The sequence below is a fragment of the Scleropages formosus genome, chromosome 18 (genome assembly GCF_900964775.1).
Source record: "Scleropages formosus chromosome 18, fSclFor1.1, whole genome shotgun sequence".
In the NCBI taxonomy this organism is placed as follows: domain Eukaryota; kingdom Metazoa; phylum Chordata; class Actinopteri; order Osteoglossiformes; family Osteoglossidae; genus Scleropages; species Scleropages formosus.
Window position 1 is genome coordinate 6,534,974 of NC_041823.1, and position 20,998 is coordinate 6,555,971.

Below are 20,998 nucleotides of genomic sequence, written 5' to 3' on the forward strand. Positions count from 1 at the left end.
CAGGATAACACGCCATGTCACAAAGCTCAAATCATCTCAAAATGGTTTCTTAAACATGTCAATTAGTTCACTATACCCAAATGGCCTCCACAGTCACCAGATCTCAATCCAATAGAGCACCTTAGGGATGCGGTGGAACGGGAGATTCACATCATGGATGTTATCGTGTCAATATGGACCAAAATCTCTGAGGAATGTTTCCAGCACCTTGTTGAATCTATGCCACAAAGAATTAAGGCAGTTCTGAAGGCAAAAGGAGGTCCAACCCGGTACTAGCAAGGTGTACCTAATAAAGTGGCCGTGAGTGTATATGTATATGTATGTGTGTATGAAACCCTGTTAATACATGCAAGTATGCTCATGTACCTGGAATTGGACTGAATGTGCTTTATGGTCCAATGAAAGTGAGTTTTCATTACTCGGGAATGAACTATGAAGGAATTATGCTGAACTGTATCATTTTGAGAGATGCTAAATATGATAGTGGACTTGCAGAACTTCTCTTTGCTTATATAAACCATCTCTTTTTCATTTTATTTCGGGAACGGTAATTCATTGTGCTGTTTAAGTGCTGATGACTAATGTCGGCTCCAGTTTAAATGTCAGAGGCAAGCGACTATCAAGGACTTAGTAGCACCTTTAGAGGGTCGCTCTTTCTCCTGTTTTTATGGCTTCTCTCCCACCTGACGCCGACGTCACGGTGGTTTCGCAGATGAAAGACGCCGCAGTCGGCATCCGTGTGCGCAGATGTGTGGGCTGCCCATGATTCATGCTTCGCCGCTGACCCATAAAATTCTGATTATCTTCTATTCGGTCTGAAATGGCTTCGGGCTCTTCTCCTTTCCGGCATGCAGACTGGCCCCTATAGCTGGGGAAAATACAGTGGAATGCGATTCAAGCATCTGTATTAGAGCTGAAATAATAAATATTTCAAATTAATACAACCACATGGAAGATGAAAACCCACTTCTGCACTGCGGGACACAACAATGCCAATTATATTTACATTTTTCTGACACTTCTCTCTCATGCAACTTACAGTTATTTACCCATTTATACAGTTGGGTAATTTTACTGGAGCAATTTAGGGTAAGTACCTTGCTCAAGGGTACAACAGCTGGAGGTGGGATTTAAACTAACAAGCTTTGGGTCTAAAGAGAGCAGCACTGACCGCTACAGTACTGGAAACACAGTGTGCCTGAAATTATGGAACTTGCACAATTTTGTGAAGTTTATAGATAAATAAAATGTTTAGAGACCTGTCTCACATGAAAAAAAGTATTGCTTGTGTTGATGGTCACACAAGATGAGGTGAATCGTAATGTGACAGCGATTGCGTCAATAATCACACATACAGCTGGCCTTGAGACGGTAATTGACACAGAATTTATTTAGCCATATTTTTAAAATTCACATTCTTACACAGTGCTTCTGGGTTTTCATTATTGCATTGATTTTACACTTTTTGTGTAAAAGAGACAAAGAACAAATACATTTCCTGGGGCATGTAATTACCAGGTTCTTAATTACACTAAGTCACTACATCTAACAATGTTTATTTGATTTTAATTAACATATGTTTGCAAGGATCATTTTTTTATTCTTCAGATTAGTTTACAGTGCTCTGAATCTAATAAGTCTATGAACAATTAAAAGAAAATTTAGCAAAAAGGCTTCATCGCAGCCCCAAAATGAGAGCAACCAAACTGACAGCTGATTTTTTTATACTATGAGATACTACCGAAGAATGAATGGGTGAACTTCAGCAGTTCTTAAAATACCTGGAAATATTCTGGCAAGCATGCTAGTGTGCTGGGTTTCGATGGCCGATTTCAACCGAATCACTGTAAGATCGCAACCAGTCCCACAATTATGCTTTATAATATATTAATTGGATTCCTAAATAAACTGCTGTGGGAAAATTCTAATGAAATTGTTGCTATATTATTCTGGTCTAAAAATGTCTCGATATGCTGTGACTTTTAAAAGTTAAAAATAATATTTTTATTTCAAATATTCGAGTACTGCGTGGGGTGCCTTGCGGCAGACTGGTGTCCTGTCCTGGGTGGGTGTGTCCCCTCCCCCTCCAGCCTTGTGCCCTGTGTTGCTGGGTTAGGTTCCGGTTTGCTGTGACCCCGCTTGGGACAAATGGCTTCAGAGTGTGTGAGTGAGAGAATTTTACTCAAATTATGTTTTAATTAAAATATTGTAATGCCTCTCAGAAAGCAATGTTGGATGGTCCACCGGGGGGCGCTAGCACCCGTTTAGAAGAGTGGTGTGGCGGACAGGGCTCACCCTTATCATCTCCTGGAAGACAGAAAGAAAAGAACATTTTATGGACAAGGACGCAGCAGGATGAGCAGGACTAAACAGGACTAAAATAGATTCAATAGCATTCACTACATTTTCAATATTTCAGTATTTTCAATCTTATCTAATATCGTGCTTAATATAAGAAAGCAAGCAAAGAATGATGAAACAAATCAAAACAAAAGAATGAAAAGTAATTAGCAGTGTTTTGTAAATATTAGGTACAATTCATTTATATATCATACACACACATTTTCAGAACCGCTTGTCCCATACGGGGTCACAGGGAACCGGAGCCTACCCGGTAACACAGGGCGTAAGGCCGGAGGAGGAGGGGACACACCCAGGACGGGATGCCAGTCCATCGCAAGGCACCCCAGGCGGGACTTAAACCCCAGACCCACCGGAGAGCAGGACTGTGGTCCAACCCACTGCGCCACCGCACCCCTATTTATATATTATACTGTATAGTAAATAATATAATTTGCAGATAAGCACACAACTAGATATGAATCCATATGCAGACATACGGATGATATAATAAACAGTGAGTAAAGAACAGACATATATCATCATGATAGAATGAGAAGTAAGTGTTTTGTAAATAGTAAGTACAGTTCAGTTGTATGTAATACACACACACATTTTCGGAACCGCTCGTCCCATATGGGGTCGCGGGGAACCGGAGCCTAACCCGGCAACACAGGGTGTAGGGCCGGAGGGGGAGGGGACACACCCGGAACGGGACGCCAGTCCGTCGCAAGGCACCCCAAGCGGGACTCGAACCCCAGACCCACTGCAGAGTAGGACCCGGCCCAACCCACTGCGCCACCGCGCTCCCCTTGTATGTAATACATTATATATAAAATAATATTATTTTGTAAATAAGTGCTCAGAATACTTAATCCTTCAATTTAATTAGACATATACAGTATGTGTATACACACACACACACACACACACACACAGACGTGACAGTGGCTACATAAACAATGGCTTCGAGAACAAAGTAAAGGAAAGGAAACATCTTGTCTGAAGTTGAGTTGAAAGGTCCCCCTTCTACCTCCAGACAGATTATGTCACTAATACAGTTACATCACTAATAAATATATACAAAGTATTCCAAATGGAGACTAAATCGATTCTGACAGTTGGCCTTTGTCCTAAAGCTCCTTCGGACAAGTTTGGCTCCGTCTCACGAGTCCATTTGGGACTCGTGAGTTTTATTAAAAATGTATCTCCGCGGCAAGTCGAGGAGTCGGTCTCCATGGAAACGGTGGGAGGGAGCGGTTTACCTGAGAGTGTAAATGAAGACTGGTGCAAATCTCTAGGCCTGTGTTTCCCAGATGTGTCCTGGGGCTGCGGAGACGCGACTGGGCCTTGGTACGGCGCTCTGACCACGGCGCTCGGGTTTCCTACCTGGGTTTCCAGAAAGAGCGCAAGAGTAACACAAAAGGGCTTCAACCACTAATTCCCCACCTTCCAGTGAGACTAAGGGCCCAGTTCAGCCAGTCCTTACTGTGGTACAATTTACTAAGAGCTGCATAAACACACCCCCAAGCAGGGCAGCAGGTGGTATAAAGCTTTAGAGCAGTCACTTTGAAATCAGAAGGTCATGGGTTTGAATCTCTATTCCTGTAGGATCAGTCCTGATTTAGCGGAAGTAGCTTGATGGGGTAAAAATGATCCTCCTCTATAAATGAGTAAACAATGGTATCTTAGTGAATAAACCTTGCAACATGAGTCACTTTGGCCAAAAGAGCAGTATGAAGAAATATTAATGATGGTAAAAGAGTGGCAGATTTCTCAACATACTGGCTAGAATAAGTGCAGGTCATATAAATTTAGTGTCCTTTACACTTTCAGACACATTCTGGTAGAGGACAAAAATATTACCGGCAGGGCAACTGGTAGCATAGTGGTTAGTACTACTGTATTTCGATGCAAAGGTTGCAGGTTTGAATCCCTTCTCCACTTGAAATACCCTTGAGCAAGGTGTTTACCCTAAATTGCTCCAGTGAAATTACCCTGCTGTACAAAAGGGTGACTAGTTGTCTCTTTAGAGAAAAGCATCGGATGAACATGTTACAGCTCAGCAGGAAACCTTCTGCCACCAATACTGAGAGACTGTGACTAGGAGAGATTCATAAAGACAATAAAATTTCTGGCCATGTAACAGTTGACTGTTGTGCAACATTTGAAGTGTGCCAATATTTAAGCTATTTGGAACAGCACTAATATTTCTAATGATCTCGTGGGCAGAGACGTTCAGCTCAGCGGTAGGTCTCAGAGCGGGATCCTTAGTGGACCTGACGTTGCAGAACCCCTAATTAGATGAAAGCACGCGCCATCGGCGAATGAGAAAAGGGTTCGAGCTTGAGCTCGCCGGCCAGCCGGCGGAACGAACGATTTCGACAGAACGGCCGCTCTGATAAACGTAGCGCTATGTTAATGCAGGAGTTACACCGGTGCTGCTGTGATGTGAATTCGGGACCCTTCCAGTCCAGCTCAGCACTTTCCCCCCCGGAGCCATTAGCGGAGCCACTCATTGTTGGCCGCATCGAGAAAAAGTTGAAAAGCTTGAGGGCCGATGGCAACCCAAAGCTATTAAGGATGTAAAAAGCTATCGATCCTATTGATCCTTGCTGTTTGACTCGAGGCTGAGGAACGCTCCAACACTCAAAGGACAGCAGGGGGCGCCGTCGTTAGCGCTCCAGGTTCGCACTCGAAGGAGCGCTTTACCTTCGATCAAGGTACCTACCTTAAACTAACGCTGGGAAACAATCCACACTTAGCTGACACTTTCTTCCAAAGCAACTTACAATGTTAAGGTATTTATAATTATTTAGCTATTTATAGAGGTGGGCAATTTTTTTTACTGGAGCTATTTACGATAAACATGTTGCTCAAGGGTATTACAAGCAGAGGTGGGAATCAAACCTGTGACATTTTGGTCTAAAGTGAGCAGCGCAAACCCTCTACGGTACGAGCCACTCTGACACCGGTAACAAATGGGTAAATCATTGCAAGTCCCTATGAAGAAAACTGTCAGCTAAATAAAGAAAAATGTATATTTTTCAGTAGCTCTGTCCTCACCTGAGAAGGAAGGGAATGTCGCATCGCTGATTTAATTTGCTCCACATTGCTTGAGCTGCTGTAGTATGATTATGTTAGAGAGGGAGCGGCTGGAGTGGGGGGGTGGGGTGTTGGCGCACGGGTTCGAGTCTCACCAGTTCCCTTTGCTTTATGCGCTTGTACACAAAGTCGGGAAAGGGCTCTCGGGGGATGAAGCGCCCCGAACCGGGTGCAGCGAGCAGGACCCCGTCCTCGTACACCACCTTCCCCCTGGAGATGGTCACCACGGGAACGCCGTGACACACCATACCCTCGAAGATGTTGTAGTCCACGGCCTGGTGGTGGGTCTTGGCCGAAATCTTCCTGCAGGGAACCCAGAGGAAAGCAAGAGAAGATTACCGCGGTGATAGCGATGCGCTCCTTCAAGACAATCGACGCAAAAGGAAAAAGCTCCTTTGGACCTCCCGTTTTCTGAAAAATAACGTTGAGACAGCGACGCTAATACAGCGAAAGAAATATTCGCAGGAGTATCTGTGGGCTGGGATAGAAATAAATTCTACATGTAAATGAGGATGAAAGTGAACCGGAATGTAAATGATGCGAGTAGTTTTTATGCAACTTTTCCCCAGATAGACAATAACTTCAGTAATTCAGAAAGAAAAATCAGCAGTTCTTTAATACGCCGAATTACATCACAGACTAATGGTGCTTTTCCCCGTTACCGTGGTGTTTGTCAAGCTGTGCTAACGGGGAGAAGCACCATTAGTCTGTGTTGCAATTTAAAAAAAAATTTCAAAACTCAGTATCGTTCCTATAGGCAAGAGACCCTAAGAGGGAGCAGGTGACTGAATCCACGTCAGAGGAGATGCTCAGGTGACAATAATTTCCGAAGGACGTCCTTTATTGATACGAGCTTATCCCGGTCGGAGATGTCACCTTGCAGCAGCTGGATCTGGGTTCAAATCCCCATTCCTGAAGTTGTACCCTAGGTCAAGGTACCTACCGTGAACTAATACTGTAAAAATTACCCAGCTGTACAAATACATAAATAAATCTCAACATCTTAGCTGCACATTTTTTGTGAGGAAAAAAAAACATATTTATATACAGTATTATATAGACACACACACACACACACACATATTTCTCAGACAGCCAGTCAAAAGTTGCAACCCTTCTGCAGTGACACAGACTGAAAGCGGAACTGATTGTGGGAAAATTTCACAGGACATCGCGGTGTAACGATTGGCGGCCAGATGAGTCACACGTGGTGCGTTTATGACGGTTCGAGTGCTGGCATTACTCACATAGGGCTCGCGACCCCCCCAGGCCCAGAAGGCCTCGGCTCACGTTAGCTTTACGTTTGTCTGCTGGAGATGCGGCAGAGCGCGTTCCGTCGACCGACCCCAGATCGGCCGTGCGGAGGCGCCCCCGGGGACCCCGCGCTCACTCTGCCGGACTGCGTTACGTAACACCCCCCCACGCGCCCGAGCCGCACGCGTGAGTGCGGGAGGCGAGTCGGGGCGACGCGGCGCAAGCGAAACGGGTTCCGGAAGGTCCGGAGCAGATCGGACACAGCAGTGGCATCATTTTGAACGCGATCATTTTATACAGCAGATGTAATGGAAACAACAGTTGTGTACAATAAGGAGAACTATACAGATTTTCAGGCGTGCAGGAAAAAGGGGGATTGCTCCAGTGAAAATTACCCAGCTATACAAACGGGTAAATCGTTGTAAATACCATAAAATTGCAAAAAGGCTTCGGAGAAAAGCATTAAATAAATGTAAAGGGGCAGGATGAAAGGATTTTTTTTGTATCTGTTGGTCAATAAATCTATCTATGGCATACAAAAAGAGCACCTTTTGGCTCCTGAAAAAAAAAAAAGAGAAAACACACACACACACACACAAATCCTTGGCGGAAGGAGGGTTCCAGTGTGTGACCCGCAGTCCCGAGGACGCTGCCTGGCAGGATTGCACAAAACCGTGGGGGGAAAAGTGGACGCAAGCAAGACGCACACATCACGAGGCCGCCAGACTCCCTCAGTCTGAGGCCGTGACCAGCAGAGCCACGTACAGAGTGTGTGTGTGTGTCCCAAAAGCAGCACCGGAGCCGTTTAAAAACAAATGTCATTTCTTCATCTCCCACTCGATCTGACGTCTTACCATCTTCTTTGATGGACACTTGACACTTCGAGTTCGGAGGTGCGACCGTGTGGATGCGTGAATAATGCGATCGCTTCTCCGCAAGTGTATTCCCACAAAACGTTTGGCTTTTCCAGCAATGACTCAGTATTCAGACATTTTATTCTGTATATCAATATATGTCAGCTGTATTTGTACAAGTGCACAACTACATTCAGCAGTAGACGGGGGGGGGGGTTATTGAGTTTCGGTTCCCACATGTACTTGTTTGCTTATTGCTTATTACAATTTCATATTTCAAGTCCTCTATTTATTTATATATCTATTTTATAACTATTCAACCATTGCTTTGGCAGTACAGGCATATAAAAATTTGTTCATGCCAATAAAGCACGCAAAATTGAACTGAACCACTGAAATTGGACTTGCTTGAGGGAAGAGCGCCCTCCATTGGCGATACCTCCAATAGCGTCGCTACGCCTTGGTCTTCTCAGCAAGGAAAGGAGATGAAAGGTGAGAACCACGGTAAAATTACCCCTGCAAAGAAATCTGACCTGTGATGGGTAGGGCCCTTCAGTCATAAGGCTCCAGGTTCAAATCCCACTCTTGCTGGAGCACCCTTGACCAAGATACGTACCCAGAGCTGATGTTGTAAGAATACCCTGCTGTGTGGAAAGTGCATACCATAATAAAACAGACTATCTAACACTGTAACAATAATAATAATAAGAAGAAGAAATCTACTTGCCATTGCAGGTACCCAACGGACAAAAAGGCAGTTCCTTAAATATTCAACTCAAACATCATTTACCAGGAATTACTAAAATACACAAATGGCTGGAAATTAAACTTAATGGGAAAGTTTCCAGTTGAAAAAGATTTAACAGGCAGATTTGTAGAAGCGGGAAAAATCTATAATAAACAATAAGTTGTTGTTCCAGCAGCTGGAATTCTGAACTTTTTTAAGAAACTCTTTGCACGAGGCGCGGGAAGGCGTTACCTGCTACTCTTCGGGTCCCAAACAACCACGTCGGCGTCCGAACCCTTGCCGATCCTTCCTTTGCGGGGATAAAGGTTAAATATTTTTGCAGCGTTGCTGCTGGTGACGGCCACAAATCGATTTTCGTCCATTTTTCCGCTGTGCTGAGGAAAGTAATAACACAAAGTACGGAGTTTCAGGATCCTTCCAGCCGACCGCCTATCGCATTTCCACACAGAATTACAGCGCAGAAGGTCAGCGCTCAGCTGTGGACCCGGAGCCTCCGCTTTCCCTCTAAGCGCAGCCTCTGCTTCAGTTGCGACAGCACACATTTCCCACAAGCAGCGCTGCGAGTGCAGTGCACTGCAACGTGCATCTTAGGAATAAAAGTTCATCATCCACAGCAATCAAAATCTGTGCCACATTAATAACTGGTCGCCCAGTACAGGGTCATTGCGGTCCGGAGCCTATCCTGGAAGCATAGGAGGGCAGGGGACACAGTACAACATGGACAAGATCAGCGGTTCATCGCAGGGCAATTACGTACACATGCTCCATAATAATAATAATAATAATAATAATAATGATGAGCTGGTGTCCTGTCCAGGGTGTGCCCCTCATTGTATAGTGCCCTATGGTTTTGGGATAGGTTCAGGACCCCCGTGACCCTGAAAAAGATCAACAGTTCATGGAGATGATTGAGAGATGTTATTATTATTATTATTATTACTATTATTATTGTTGTAAGAACAATAATAATGACATTTCTGTTTGGGTGGGGTGCAGTGGCATAGTGGGTTGGAGCGGGTCCTGTTCTCCAGTGGGCCTGGGGTTCAAATCCCGCTTGGGGTGCCTTGTGATGGACTGGCGTCCTGTCCTGGGTGTGTCCCCCTCCTCCTCCAGCCCTTTGCCCCGTGTTGCCGGGTTAGGCTCCAGCTCCCCACGACCCCATATGGGACAAGCGGTTCAGACAATGAGATTTCTGTTATGTGTGGGTTGCACACGTTAACGTTCACAGTTACAGAGAGCAGTTTTATGTTTTTCAATATAAATGGCAAACTAATATGTATATTGCATGCACACCACTACTATTAATAATGAGGTTATATTTTCCATTGTGACCACAAGGATTTGTTCATTTATGGAATGTGTTTGAGATCTGCAGTTAATAATTAGTGTGAATCTAACTAAGGCTTGACAGCACGTAAGTTTGATTTTCCTGTGATTATGAATGTATATAATATATACTTGCTTAATAAGTTTTAAAAAGTGCGAACAGCCTGAGGCCGCGTGTTGTGTAGAAAGGATCGTGACTGACCACGCCCTTCTCCCACACGACCGACATCCTGTCTTCGACGCCATTGACTCCGTTGGGGATTTTGGTGAAATCGTCCTTGCCCAGCGCCTTCTGGCAGATGGAGAACGTGCAGTTATCGGTGCCGGTGACGCTGAGGTCGCCGCTGTCGGGGAGGGGAACGTAAACATGCCATCAACACGGTCGTCAAGGCGACCAAACGCACCAGATGCGACCGCAGCGGGACTGCTTTACTCCGAAGCGGTCAGGGCAGCGTGGGGAACGCAGCCGATCAGAGTAAAAGCGGTTAGGAGCTGCAGATGCAAAAGGTCCACCAGGTGACTGACTGCACTGTCATTGGTTCAAGTCCCAGAAACGAAAGAGAGAAACTGGTCAGCTACTGGAGGGGATGTGTTCAAACGACATTTACGGCCCGCCCTTAGACGTGCTCAAGTAACAGTAGGTGTAAAACATCTGCTGCGTATAGTGTGGTATCTCCTGCTCCTAGGGGCGTTCCAAGTTTTAACTACCATCCCCATGGGACCCAGTTCTTCGTTTTTGTCCGCTCCAGAGGACATTACTTTAAGTGTATCTCCCCGACTGTATGTATTTTGTAAACATAAAATGACAAAATCTAACAAAAATGTTGGTTTTTTTTTTGTATTTTCCATTCAGCTTTGTTAGATTTAACATGCTTTCATGTTAAATGTTAAAGTTCATACTATATGCCAATTTTTAAGAAAATATTCCACATTCTTAAAGTTTGCAAATTTTGGCAAATTTTGGCACTGGGTTCCAAGCACCAAATATTCCAGTACCCTCTGATGCTTTCTAGAATGTCTTGGTACTTTCTAGGACGTTCCGGTGCTTTCTAGAGTCTTCCAATGGCTGTAAAGTAAGAACTTTGAAAAAAACTTGTGTTAACGTTGTGTATTAAAATTTAAAACACTTTCTTGAAATGTGTTTTATGTTACATTTTGGAATCTCTGCTGCTGCTCAGCAGTGACGGGGCTGTACTTGGCCAGCAGGTCCATGAGGTATCCAGGGGTGCTCGGGTCCGGTCTCAGCGGGGGGCCCATAACAAATCCGGCTGCGTGGGCCCAATCCTCGTGCCAGTAGTGCGTGCCATCGGAGCCCAGACCAGCCGCAATGGGTTCGCCGTACACGACACGGCCTGCGGGAAACAGCGGGACTGAGTAGCGGTTCAACCGAGAGCTTCGACCGCGTGGCTCCCTCCCCCCAGACTCCTCCCCTTCCTGTTCCAAACCCCACCCATTGACCCCACCCTCCCCCACCACTGCCAAATCCCCACCTCCTGATGCTTCACCCTGTAACCCCTGTACTTTCCTGTACTTGCCCTCAAACCATCCCGAATTCCCACCCCACTGTGTCCCCCCACCTCCCCAAAACCCCACTGGTCCAGCCATCCAGCAGCTCACCCTCCCTGCGTGCGTTGGACACCACCTTAGCAGCAGACTTGCTCATGACGTGGACCACATAGAGCGGGCAGTTGGCCGCGTGGGCGATGGTGACGGCACGCTGCGTGGCCTCGGCCTCCACGTCCTCGGGGCGGCACAGCTCGTGACCCTCGGGTCCCGTGATGCCCAGGGACAGCATCCTCTTGGCCCCCTGCGATGGGGGACCAAACAGTGAGCCTCAGGGTCGAAGAACAGTGTACACTGGTGATCTGGTGAATCGCTGCACCGCAGTCAACCGAGCGGGGACTCTACCGATGACCTTATTGACCTCAGTCACGATGTCATTTTCGGTTTTCCCCATTTTCATGATTTTTAAAAATTATATTTTCACTCCCTTGGAAGAACAACGTTTGACAGAATACGATTAATCACCTGGGTGGAGGTGCCTTCATCAGACCTCGAATCACCCAGCTCATTATAAGTGACGAGTGTCAGTGATGATGATGAGCACCCAAATCCGGCCCGTAGAGCTTTCAGCTTGATCTCCGGTTACGCACATCAGCACCAACGAACCCTTTCCCCACATTGCCTGGGTCTGGTTCTGTCCAAAAACGATCATCTAATATGTAGCAAAACCTTCAGTTTATTTTCATTCGCTCGTTGCGCAATAGAGAACCGTCGTGCTTTTCTGGAAACATCCTGCCAAAAATCTTTAAAGGAAAATATGGATATTTTTTGGCACCACCTTCCTCTTCCACTCGACCACCGATACAGAGCCACATGCAGGTATACACACATTACACACACACATACACACATTTGCCAGTACGTGAATTTTATTTTAATAATGAAAAGCTGCTCATGGGTACCTTAACCACAATGGAGGCTGTTAATTTGTGTTTGCTGCTCTCTAGTGGTCTCCATGTGTCTGTGTCCCTTTTTCCCCCATTTAAACCTTAAAAGGACCAGATCCGTAATTAAACACAAAAAGTTCCTCCTTCTCATGTCACCACAGTAGACCGTTCACCTGCCCTGAAGTGACCCCATGGAATCCTCATCAGTATTGGATTTTGTAAATATTATTGATTTAAACTTATGCAGGAAAGAGTTTATTCAGAGGGGGGCGCGGTGGCGCAGCGGGTTTGGCCAGGGCCTGCTTTCGGGTGGGTCTGGGGGTGGAGTCCCCCTTGGGGTGCCTTGTGATGGACTGGCGCCCCGTCCTGGGTGTGTCCCCTCCCCCTCCAGCCTTGCTCCCTGTGTTGCTGGGTTAGGCTGCGACCCCACTTGGGACAAGCAGCTTCAGACAATGTGTGTGTGAGTTTCTTCAAAGGGGGAACTGTTATTCTGTATTTATTAAGTTGAGCTGTTGCTGAGACAGAACAAACACAAATCATGTAAGTACACAGGCAAAATCTCAGCCAAATCACAACTGATCCATCCATGAATTCAGCCGTAATACGGTATATACACTATATTATATGTGCATAAGGGGGTGCGGTGGCGCAGTGGGTTGGACCACAGTCCTGCTGTCTGGTGGGTCTGGGGTTCGAGTCCCGCTTGGGGTACCTTGCGACGGACTGGCGTCCCGTCCTGGGTGTGTCCCCTCCCCCTCCGGCCTTACGCCCTGTGTTGCCGGGTAGGCTCTGGTTCCCCCGTGACCCCGTATGGGACAAGCGGCTCTGAAAATGTGTGTGTGTGTATATGTGCGTATATTTTACCTTAGTTGCATATATTCATAGCAGAAGTCAAATCATTTACATCATTTACTAAGAAAGCACCGTAACACCCAAGTTTGGTAGATTTTTCATATTAATGTGTTGATATTTTTGGAGTTAAATATTCACCTGCACATCATATCCGATACAATGTAACACATTCTTCAAAGTTCTTAGTTATGTCGATTTTTGCGTTGATTATGATCAGTTAAAGTCTAGTTACTAATATTAGTGATACTTAGTGGGACAGCTTGTAGTGTAGTGGTTAGTGCTACTGCCTCTAGCTCTAAACATCACAGGTTTAATCTCCAGCCGCAGTACCCTTGAGCAAGGCACTTACCCTAAATTGATGCAGTAAAAAATTACCCAGCTGTGTAAAAATTTGTAAGTGTAATAATAATTGTAACTTGCTTTGGAGAAAAGCATCAGCTAAATGAATAAATGTAAATGATTACAAGGATACCACTAGCTCTTCTACAGCTTTAGTTTGGTACTTTACGGCTATTGGAAGATTCTAGAAGGCACCAGAACACTCTAGAAAGTGTCAGATCCTAAAAGGTACTGGAATATTCGGTGTTTGGAACCTGGTGCCAAAATACACCAAAATTTTCTAATTTCTAATTACTGACATACAGTAGGAACTAACACCAAAGTTTGTTTAATCGGACAAAACTGAACGGAAAATGCGGAAAAAAAAAAAAAAAAACGCTATTATAAAAATGTTGGTACATTGTGTAATGCGCAAGCAGAGTCCGTATGGTTTACGGTTTGTGCAAAATACATCGCTGATGATTCTGGAAGCCATAGATGGAAAATCTAATGATGATCAAAACGGTGGAAAATGTAACATAGGAAACACGGAGGGAGCTCTTGCTGTTCTGGACTGCTGGGTCCAGAGCGACACCAATGACCTCGCCGACCGGCGAACGTCAGTTTTACTGCGTCACTGCAGTAAAAGGCTTTAAAAAAACTGATGCAGTATGTTCCCAGAAGAACGGCCCATCCACCAGCAGTTATGGTCTATGCTGGCTAGAGTTGCTGCCTTTGGACCCAAAGGTTGTAGGTTTGAATCCCCCCTCCAGCTGTAGTACCCTTGAGTAAGGTACTTATCCTAAATTGCTCCAGTAAAAAATCACCCTACTGTACAAATGGGTAAATAACTTAACATTGTAAGCTGTTTTGGAGAAAAGCATTAGATAAACGTCAGCCTAAGAAGACGTGTCCCCATGCTGGTTTTCGGTGTGAACGAACTCACCTCCGCTATGAGATCTCCGTTTTCTGCATGCACCTGAGCGACGGCACCCATCTCCCTGCACTTAGAGAAGGCAGCGTGCAGCTCGTAATCCCGGATCATGAAGACGTCTTTGTAGGCCATGAACATCTTGAAGGAATTAACGCCTTTGTCCCGTACCAGAACCTCCATTTCTTTCTGGACCTGCCATCCGTCACAAAGTACAAACCAGTGAAGGATTCGGTCCGTATTATATTATTATTCGCAAAATATTACACCCACTCATTTTGTTCTGTAATCTGGACAAAACTGAGTTTAACAGATCACAACTTGCTAGTAAATTAGGCAAGAATTAAAACGGAATAATAATTCATATTTTAATATTTAGCTTTGTACAAATGGTATAAATATATATGGCATATACAAAACAAATGAGATGAAAAATGGGACACATCCCATTTTTTCTAAATTAACTGAGTTTACCAATATCTAATGCTTTTATGTCTAATATCTAAAGCTTTCATATAGAAAGGCCACATTTTATCCGGATTCCAGATTTGATCTCGTCCAGGTTCATCGTTTCTGTCCGCTAAATATCACAACAAAGCGAGGGGCTCCAAAAAATAAACACTAACCACACATTCATTTCAAAGACCGAGTGTTTCAGATACCCCCGGCAAACTGCAGTGTCTGTTTTTAGCTCCTTTACCGTGTCTGCCCACCACGTGACGGCCACGTGGAGGGAGTAGTCGCAGCACACTTTGGGGTCCGCCATCGTCCTCCACCTTTCGTAGGCCTCCAGGAGAGAGGTGTCCTTCCGGGGGATGACGAAGTCCAGGATCATGGTCGTGCCGCCAGCCAGGGCGGCCTGGGAACGCAGGAAGCGGCGTTTACGCCTCGGCCACGTGTGTACGGAGAGCCCCGGTGCGAATGCCCGATTCGGCTGCTTTTGACTGCCAACAATCAGAAGAGGCGGTTAGACTGCAGGAAAGAGGGGGCAGCAGGGGGCGTAGTGGTTGGTGCTGCTGAATCCCACCTCTTATTATAGTGACCTTGATTAAATTAATTACTAACCTTCAACTAATATGGTAAAAACTCCCCAGCTGTATAAATCATACGTAACTTAACATCATCCATCACTTTTAAAGCATCCGATAAGTAAATATAAAGGAAAAAAAACATAGCGAAAAACCAAAGCGATACGATATAAAGAAGCTCATGTCTACTTATGGTATGAAAGCAATAACTGAAAACCTTCTCACAGACGCATCACACTGTTGGAATGAAGCTGTGGCTAATTTTACAGTTTAGTAACATAAAGTTCAAAACGTTTGGCAGGAGAAACTCGGTTCCGACTCATCCGTTTCCCTTCTCCGTCGCTGGAGCCAGATCGCTCCGTATTTGACGGCTGCGGAGGACCGGAGAAGATATTTCTGGATCGCAGGTGTCTGGGGAGACGCTCCTGATCGCTTGTCAACAAAATTTCAGCAGAATGGAAAGTGGCACACCATGTTACACTCCATACCGAAAGCGCGTTTTCTCACTTTCTTAACCGCCGCGGCTCCTTATCTTACAAACACAACAGGGACTTGAAGTCTTTCTGTGACTCATTTTGTTCATAAATCCAGTCCCCTTTGACCAATAAGTTAAAATCAATACATTAATTGATAATAATTAATTAACCTTAACCAATAATCAATACAGGGGGTGCGGTGGTGCAATGGGTTTGACCGGGTCCTGCTCTCTAGTGGGTCTGGGGTTCGAGTCCTGCTTGGGGTGCCTTGTGACAGAGCGGTGTCCCATCCTGGGTGTGTCCCCTCCCCCTCCAGCCTTACGCCCTGTGCTGCCGGGATAGGCTCTGGCTCACCGCGACCCCGTGTGGGACAAGCGGTTTCGGACGATTTGTGTGTGTGTGTAATAATCAATACGTTGATTAATCAGTTAATAAATGTCATCCCTCAAAGGATTTATGGTCTATGTTATGCAACAATACAGTTGTAATAAATGTACTTTGTTTTCAGATGTAACTTTGAGCTACAATAAGATTAAAATTCACTTAACATGACTGAAAATAAAAATATGTTGTCTCTATAAACTCCCGTTCGGCGTGAAATGTTGATCATTTTGTTATTGCTCACCGATCGCTGTTATTGAACACCACACATAAGCTGTGAATACTGGGAAAGTCCGTTGAATTAATTTTGCTCTCCTATTCAGGTTCTTTGTGCCATTTACTGCCTCCTATTGGCTGGACGCAAAAATGCGGGTTGCGCTTTCTCTGCTGCAATGAAACTTTGGAAAACTATAGCTATGGGGAAAAAAAGCACTAAAAACAATTTATCTGGAAATATTTGTGTCTTTGAAAATTCATAACTTGACCGTCCCTAACAGGAGGAGCCATTCAGTCGTCACTCAATTCATCTCAAACATTTACGCCTGTCTGGGTTATGATTTAGTCTATCAGTGCAGCTAATGACATTTACATTTACAATAATCAATTTACCAGATAATTTCCCTCAAAGCGACGTACAACTTAGAGGAAACATTTTGCCAAGAGACAGAGGGGTCCAGCACATGTCAAAGTTTATACAGCTTATTGCAATGCTGGCTGTATTTTTCTTCTCGCCTTCTATCACTTGGTTGCTTTTTCTTTTTTAACATTTACGAATTGCTGGGTTTTTAACTCATAAGGGAACCTTCTGGATACTGCTCTCATTGACATTATGAACCACCAAAGGAAATGCATTTTTCCACATTTTTATGTGAGTTGCCATTAACCTTAACCACTTTTTAATTGATTTTTCACTGAAGGATTTTTTTAAGGATGATTAGAAATACCTTTAACTGAACTTGAACCTTAATATGATGGTGAAAATTTGCCATTATTCAGGACGCTTCTTAGCCACAGCGCTCCTACAGTCCGACTGCTTCTCCTTGATACAAATCATGGGCAGGGACCTCTTTTCCGGCCTGACCCCAACCCTCCCATTCCCTCAGTCATCGTCCAAGATGAGGCTAATAATGATTCGCATCTGAGCTGGACCTCTTACATTCTCTGAGTTCGACCCGTCCTGCGCTCGCTGTCGATGGTCTCAGAGACAAAAACCAAAATTTGCTTTGGGTTACATAGTATTCATAGATGAAGTCAGAGATACAATTCAGCTGGCCTCTAGGCCAAATGCCTTGCATTCCTGATGCAGACACTCCCTAAAATGTAATTCTTGGCTCTGAAACCGGATATTACTCTTCCCGATGGTGGTGGAATACTGGATAATTCACAAAGTTGGTCAGACATGGAAATACTGAGTGTTTTAAAGTCAGGACTACTGATATATAATCCCGATGGTAAAAGTTTAAGCGTTACTGCATAGTAAGAGGGCGGCACTGCAGTGCAGTGAGTAGTGCTGTTGTCTCACAGATGGATGGTGCGAGAGGACGTGGGTCTGATACCTAATCGCTCTCTGTGGAGTTTATTGTTCTGTCCATTTTTGCGTGGGTTTCATCTGGGTGCTCGGGTTTCCTCCCACAGTCCAAAGACATGCAGCTCTAGAGGACTGGTGTCCCTAAACTGCCCTTAGTGTGTGAAAGGGTGAGTAAGTGTGTGTGAGTGTGGCTACCCTGAGATGTACTGACATCCCGTCCAGGGTGTAACTATTGTACACAAAGTGTGTGTATATATTAACCTGGGATGAAACACTGCTCATGACCCCACAACCTCACACTGCAGTGAACTAACTAAGTCCAAAGTACTGCATGTCTTTGCAGGGTAGTGTGACAACAGCCCCGGTAGGGTCACCTTTCGCAGAGGATGCAGCATCCTGGGACACGACTACAAGGGGCTTCAATCCTATGTTTCACTCTGGAATTTGGAGAAGCAGAAACTAGAAAAGGCTGAAAGTGTCTCCCCCCATTATTTTTATGATGTAACTCAGGAACAGTGTGTAGTCAGGTACAGTGCAATAATAATAATAATAATAATAATAATAATAATAATAATAATAATAATACTTTCCCTGCTGTATAGATGAGCAAATGGCTCTAGGTTGTTTACTGTAATGTATCTGGCACTGTAAGTCACTTTGAATAAAGGCATCAGTTAAACTCCACATAGTAGCTGTTATAATTCTCTTTGGAAAAAAGGGTATGCTAAATGAATAAAAGAAAATATAAAAAATATATATTATTATTTAAATTAAAGTATTTAAGTTAAAACAACATTATTATTATTATTATTACTATTAAGTATCTACCTTTGTGCCAGTGTAGAAGTCGTCCACAGCTCTAAAGCCCATGAACTCCAGCTCCATGTGGGTGTGGGAGTCGATGCCCCCCGGAATGACCAGTTTGTCCGTGGCATCGATCACCTTCACCCCTTTGGGCACCGGGATGTTCGGTCCCACTTCTTTAATAAGTCCATCTTCAATGTAGACGTCGCTGATCACGGAGCGGTCCTCATTGACCACCTTCCCCCCTTTTATCAGGATCCCACTGCAGCTGGTCATATTCCTCAAGTTTCAGTCAGTCTACTTGACCACCTGCAAATAATAATAATAATAATAAAATTTAAAAAAGGAAAATAAAAACAAAAAATAAAGTGTAGCATTTAAAATTCATCACTCACTACTTGACCAGATGAACTAAACTACTGGATCTTTTCACTGTGTTCCAGTAGCATTTTTACTCTTCCTTTTGCACTTCATGCAGCAAAAACATGCAGCAACAGCTACGAAACAAATTAACTTAAAAAAAAATTCTGGGTTCTTACTTAAAATTCAGTAACAGCTGAAATCTGTGGAGTAATTGGTTGCGTGCGAATAAGTCCAGCAGGGACACCAACCCAACCTCTTGTGGGAAAGGTTCGGTTTAATGTTTTATTTTAAAAGTTTGGCTCAAATCACAGAGGTTTCGTAAATCATTACACATCTGTGTACAGATACAACACTTTTTTCTTCGTTAACAGACAAAACAGCTCATCTCTTGGAAACCCAACCTATACCGTGTACAGATATTAATAACATATACTGATATATCTGTAAACATAAGAAAGTTTGAAGAAGGAGAAGGAGGAGAAGAAGGAGAATACCTCTGGTACGGGCAGCCTGCTGAACGGGGTCTAGTAACGGGTCCAGGCTCGTGTCCTCTTCCAGGGATCCGGAAGTACAGAATGACTTCAAACCGGTTCTATCTGGTTCAATATCTAATGTACCAACTAAAAGTGAACGAGCAAATGAAGTGCAGTTGCTACTGTAGCAGTCAGGGACTGAGATTTGCAATAACCAACCATTCATAAATCAGTCATTTGTTACGATCAGTCTCATCATGACTGCTCTTTTTGACTTTGGCTGAGAAAAGTATTTATTTAAATGGAAAAAAACTGCAGGCGGCTCACTCGGAAAACACGGTACTTCCACCACGTGGCAAAAGTAAAAGGCTAAAATACTGTATGTTTACATCAAAATCACTTAATTCTCTACCTAAAAGGGAAGGCTGATTTTATAATGTAGAAGAAAAAAACAGGGGAGGCCCACTGGAGGTACTGCTGTCCTATCAACGCTGTGGGGATCCCTTAACCACAGCGCCCTCTGGAGGAGAAAAAGAGTGTTTTCCCCCATTTCTCACTGTACGTTTGCAAAAGCTGAATTACTTCTGAAAATATTCGGAAGAGATTTTTTTCTTATAAAAATAAAACACAGTCACCCAGATAAAAGCAAGTTAATTTATGAGGTGCGTACAGTCTATGAGCCATCTGGATGAGCGGAAGAAAATTCCGGAAAAACGTGAAGGATCATCCAACATCGGAACAGCACAAAGACCCGATGAGATCAGAACCAGCGATCCAAGACCCCTCGCACTCTAGATTTAGCTCCTCAAATTTCTCTGTACAGCTGATCATGAGCTTATTGATTGCGGAATAAACTGAGTTTGCATGAGAAGAACAAACTCTGGCCACATTTCCAACCACATCACCGTACCGTTTATTACACTAGGGTTTGACTTGTACAGCCCTCTTCTTGAAACACTCCTTCAGATTTGTATGTTTTTATAGCAGAAATGTAACAAGCTTCCAGAAATCCCACACAACGAAACTGCGAACTATATGTTGTGAATTATAATCTACTCTGTTTTCCTCCTTCAGTCCAAAGATACGCATTTCAGGTGGACTGGTGACTCTAAACTACACAAAGTGGCTGTGTGTTTATGCGACTGCCTTTCTACCTCACACCCTGTGCTTCTGGGATAGTCTCCAGACCACCATGACCCTACACTGGACAGATGTAAACCCACAGATTTCAGACACACTATCATTTGGTCAGAATTTCACACTTACATCAATTAGCTGACACTTTCCTACAAAGCAACTTACCCTGTTAAACTTCTGACAGTTATTGATCCATTTTTTTCCACATGGGTAATTCTTACTGGAGCAATTTCAGGGCAAGTACTTTGCACAAGGGCCCTACAGCTCAAGGTGAGAATCGAACCAACAACCACCAGAGGTGGAGGCAGTAGCTCCAACGACTACGTTACCAGCTCTCCCTAGCTCACTTCACCCGAAGTGATCAGTGTGTAACACAAGGTTCATGAATCTCACTTAGGTCTTCAGATATGAGACCACAGTACGTACTGGACAGATATACATGCATGTACATGTAAAACACACAGGCCCTCTGCTTCCCGCAGTACATTACAGGTGTGTATAAACAGGTAGGCTTGAAGACGGCATTAAAAAGCAGCAATCAAAACAGACACGCAGGTTGGTGAGGCCACAAAGACCCCACCAACACCCCTGTTTTTCACCTTCACCCAAAGAAGAACAGCGCTAAGGGTG

General features: G+C 44.4%; 1 protein-coding gene across 4 annotated transcripts; it reads right to left on the bottom strand.

Annotated features, from left to right (window-relative positions):
• Positions 1-301: 301 nt before the first annotated feature.
• Positions 302-19,487, bottom strand: dpys (dihydropyrimidinase). Of its 4 annotated transcripts, XM_018763013.2 has the most exons (12): positions 19,253-19,487; positions 18,420-18,704; positions 14,879-15,037; positions 14,194-14,373; positions 11,245-11,434; positions 10,823-10,979; positions 9,830-9,971; positions 8,533-8,675; positions 5,541-5,748; positions 3,606-3,729; positions 2,296-2,307; positions 302-868 (listed from the first exon to the last, which is right to left on the bottom strand). In XM_018763013.2, the coding sequence occupies exons 2-12, from the start codon at positions 18,669-18,671 to the stop codon at positions 807-809; spliced, it is 1,629 nt and encodes a 542-aa protein (XP_018618529.2). In that variant the 5' UTR covers positions 18,672-18,704; positions 19,253-19,487; the 3' UTR covers positions 302-806. The 4 variants fall into 4 exon arrangements, with proteins under 4 accessions (XP_018618529.2, XP_018618526.2, XP_018618527.2 ...); XM_018763010.2 differs by lacking the exon at positions 302-868 and having other exon boundaries at positions 2,054-2,307; positions 19,253-19,484; XM_018763011.2 differs by lacking the exons at positions 302-868; positions 19,253-19,487 and adding an exon at positions 18,935-19,162 and having other exon boundaries at positions 2,054-2,307.
• Positions 19,488-20,998: the final 1,511 nt, after the last annotated feature.

Excerpts from the sequence above, each read along its gene's own strand:
- dpys (XM_018763010.2), bottom strand. The coding sequence starts at position 18,671 with ATGACCAGCTGCAGTGGGATCCTGATAAAAGGGGGGAAGGTGGTCAAT. Across the intron at positions 9,972-10,822 it reads CTCATGGACCTGCTGGCCAA|CGGCGACCTCAGCGTCACCG; the intron begins GTACAGCCCCGT and ends CCTCCCCGACAG. Across the intron at positions 2,308-3,605 it reads GTCTTCATTTACACTCTCAG|GAGATGATAAGGGTGAGCCC; the intron begins GTAAACCGCTCC and ends TCTGTCTTCCAG.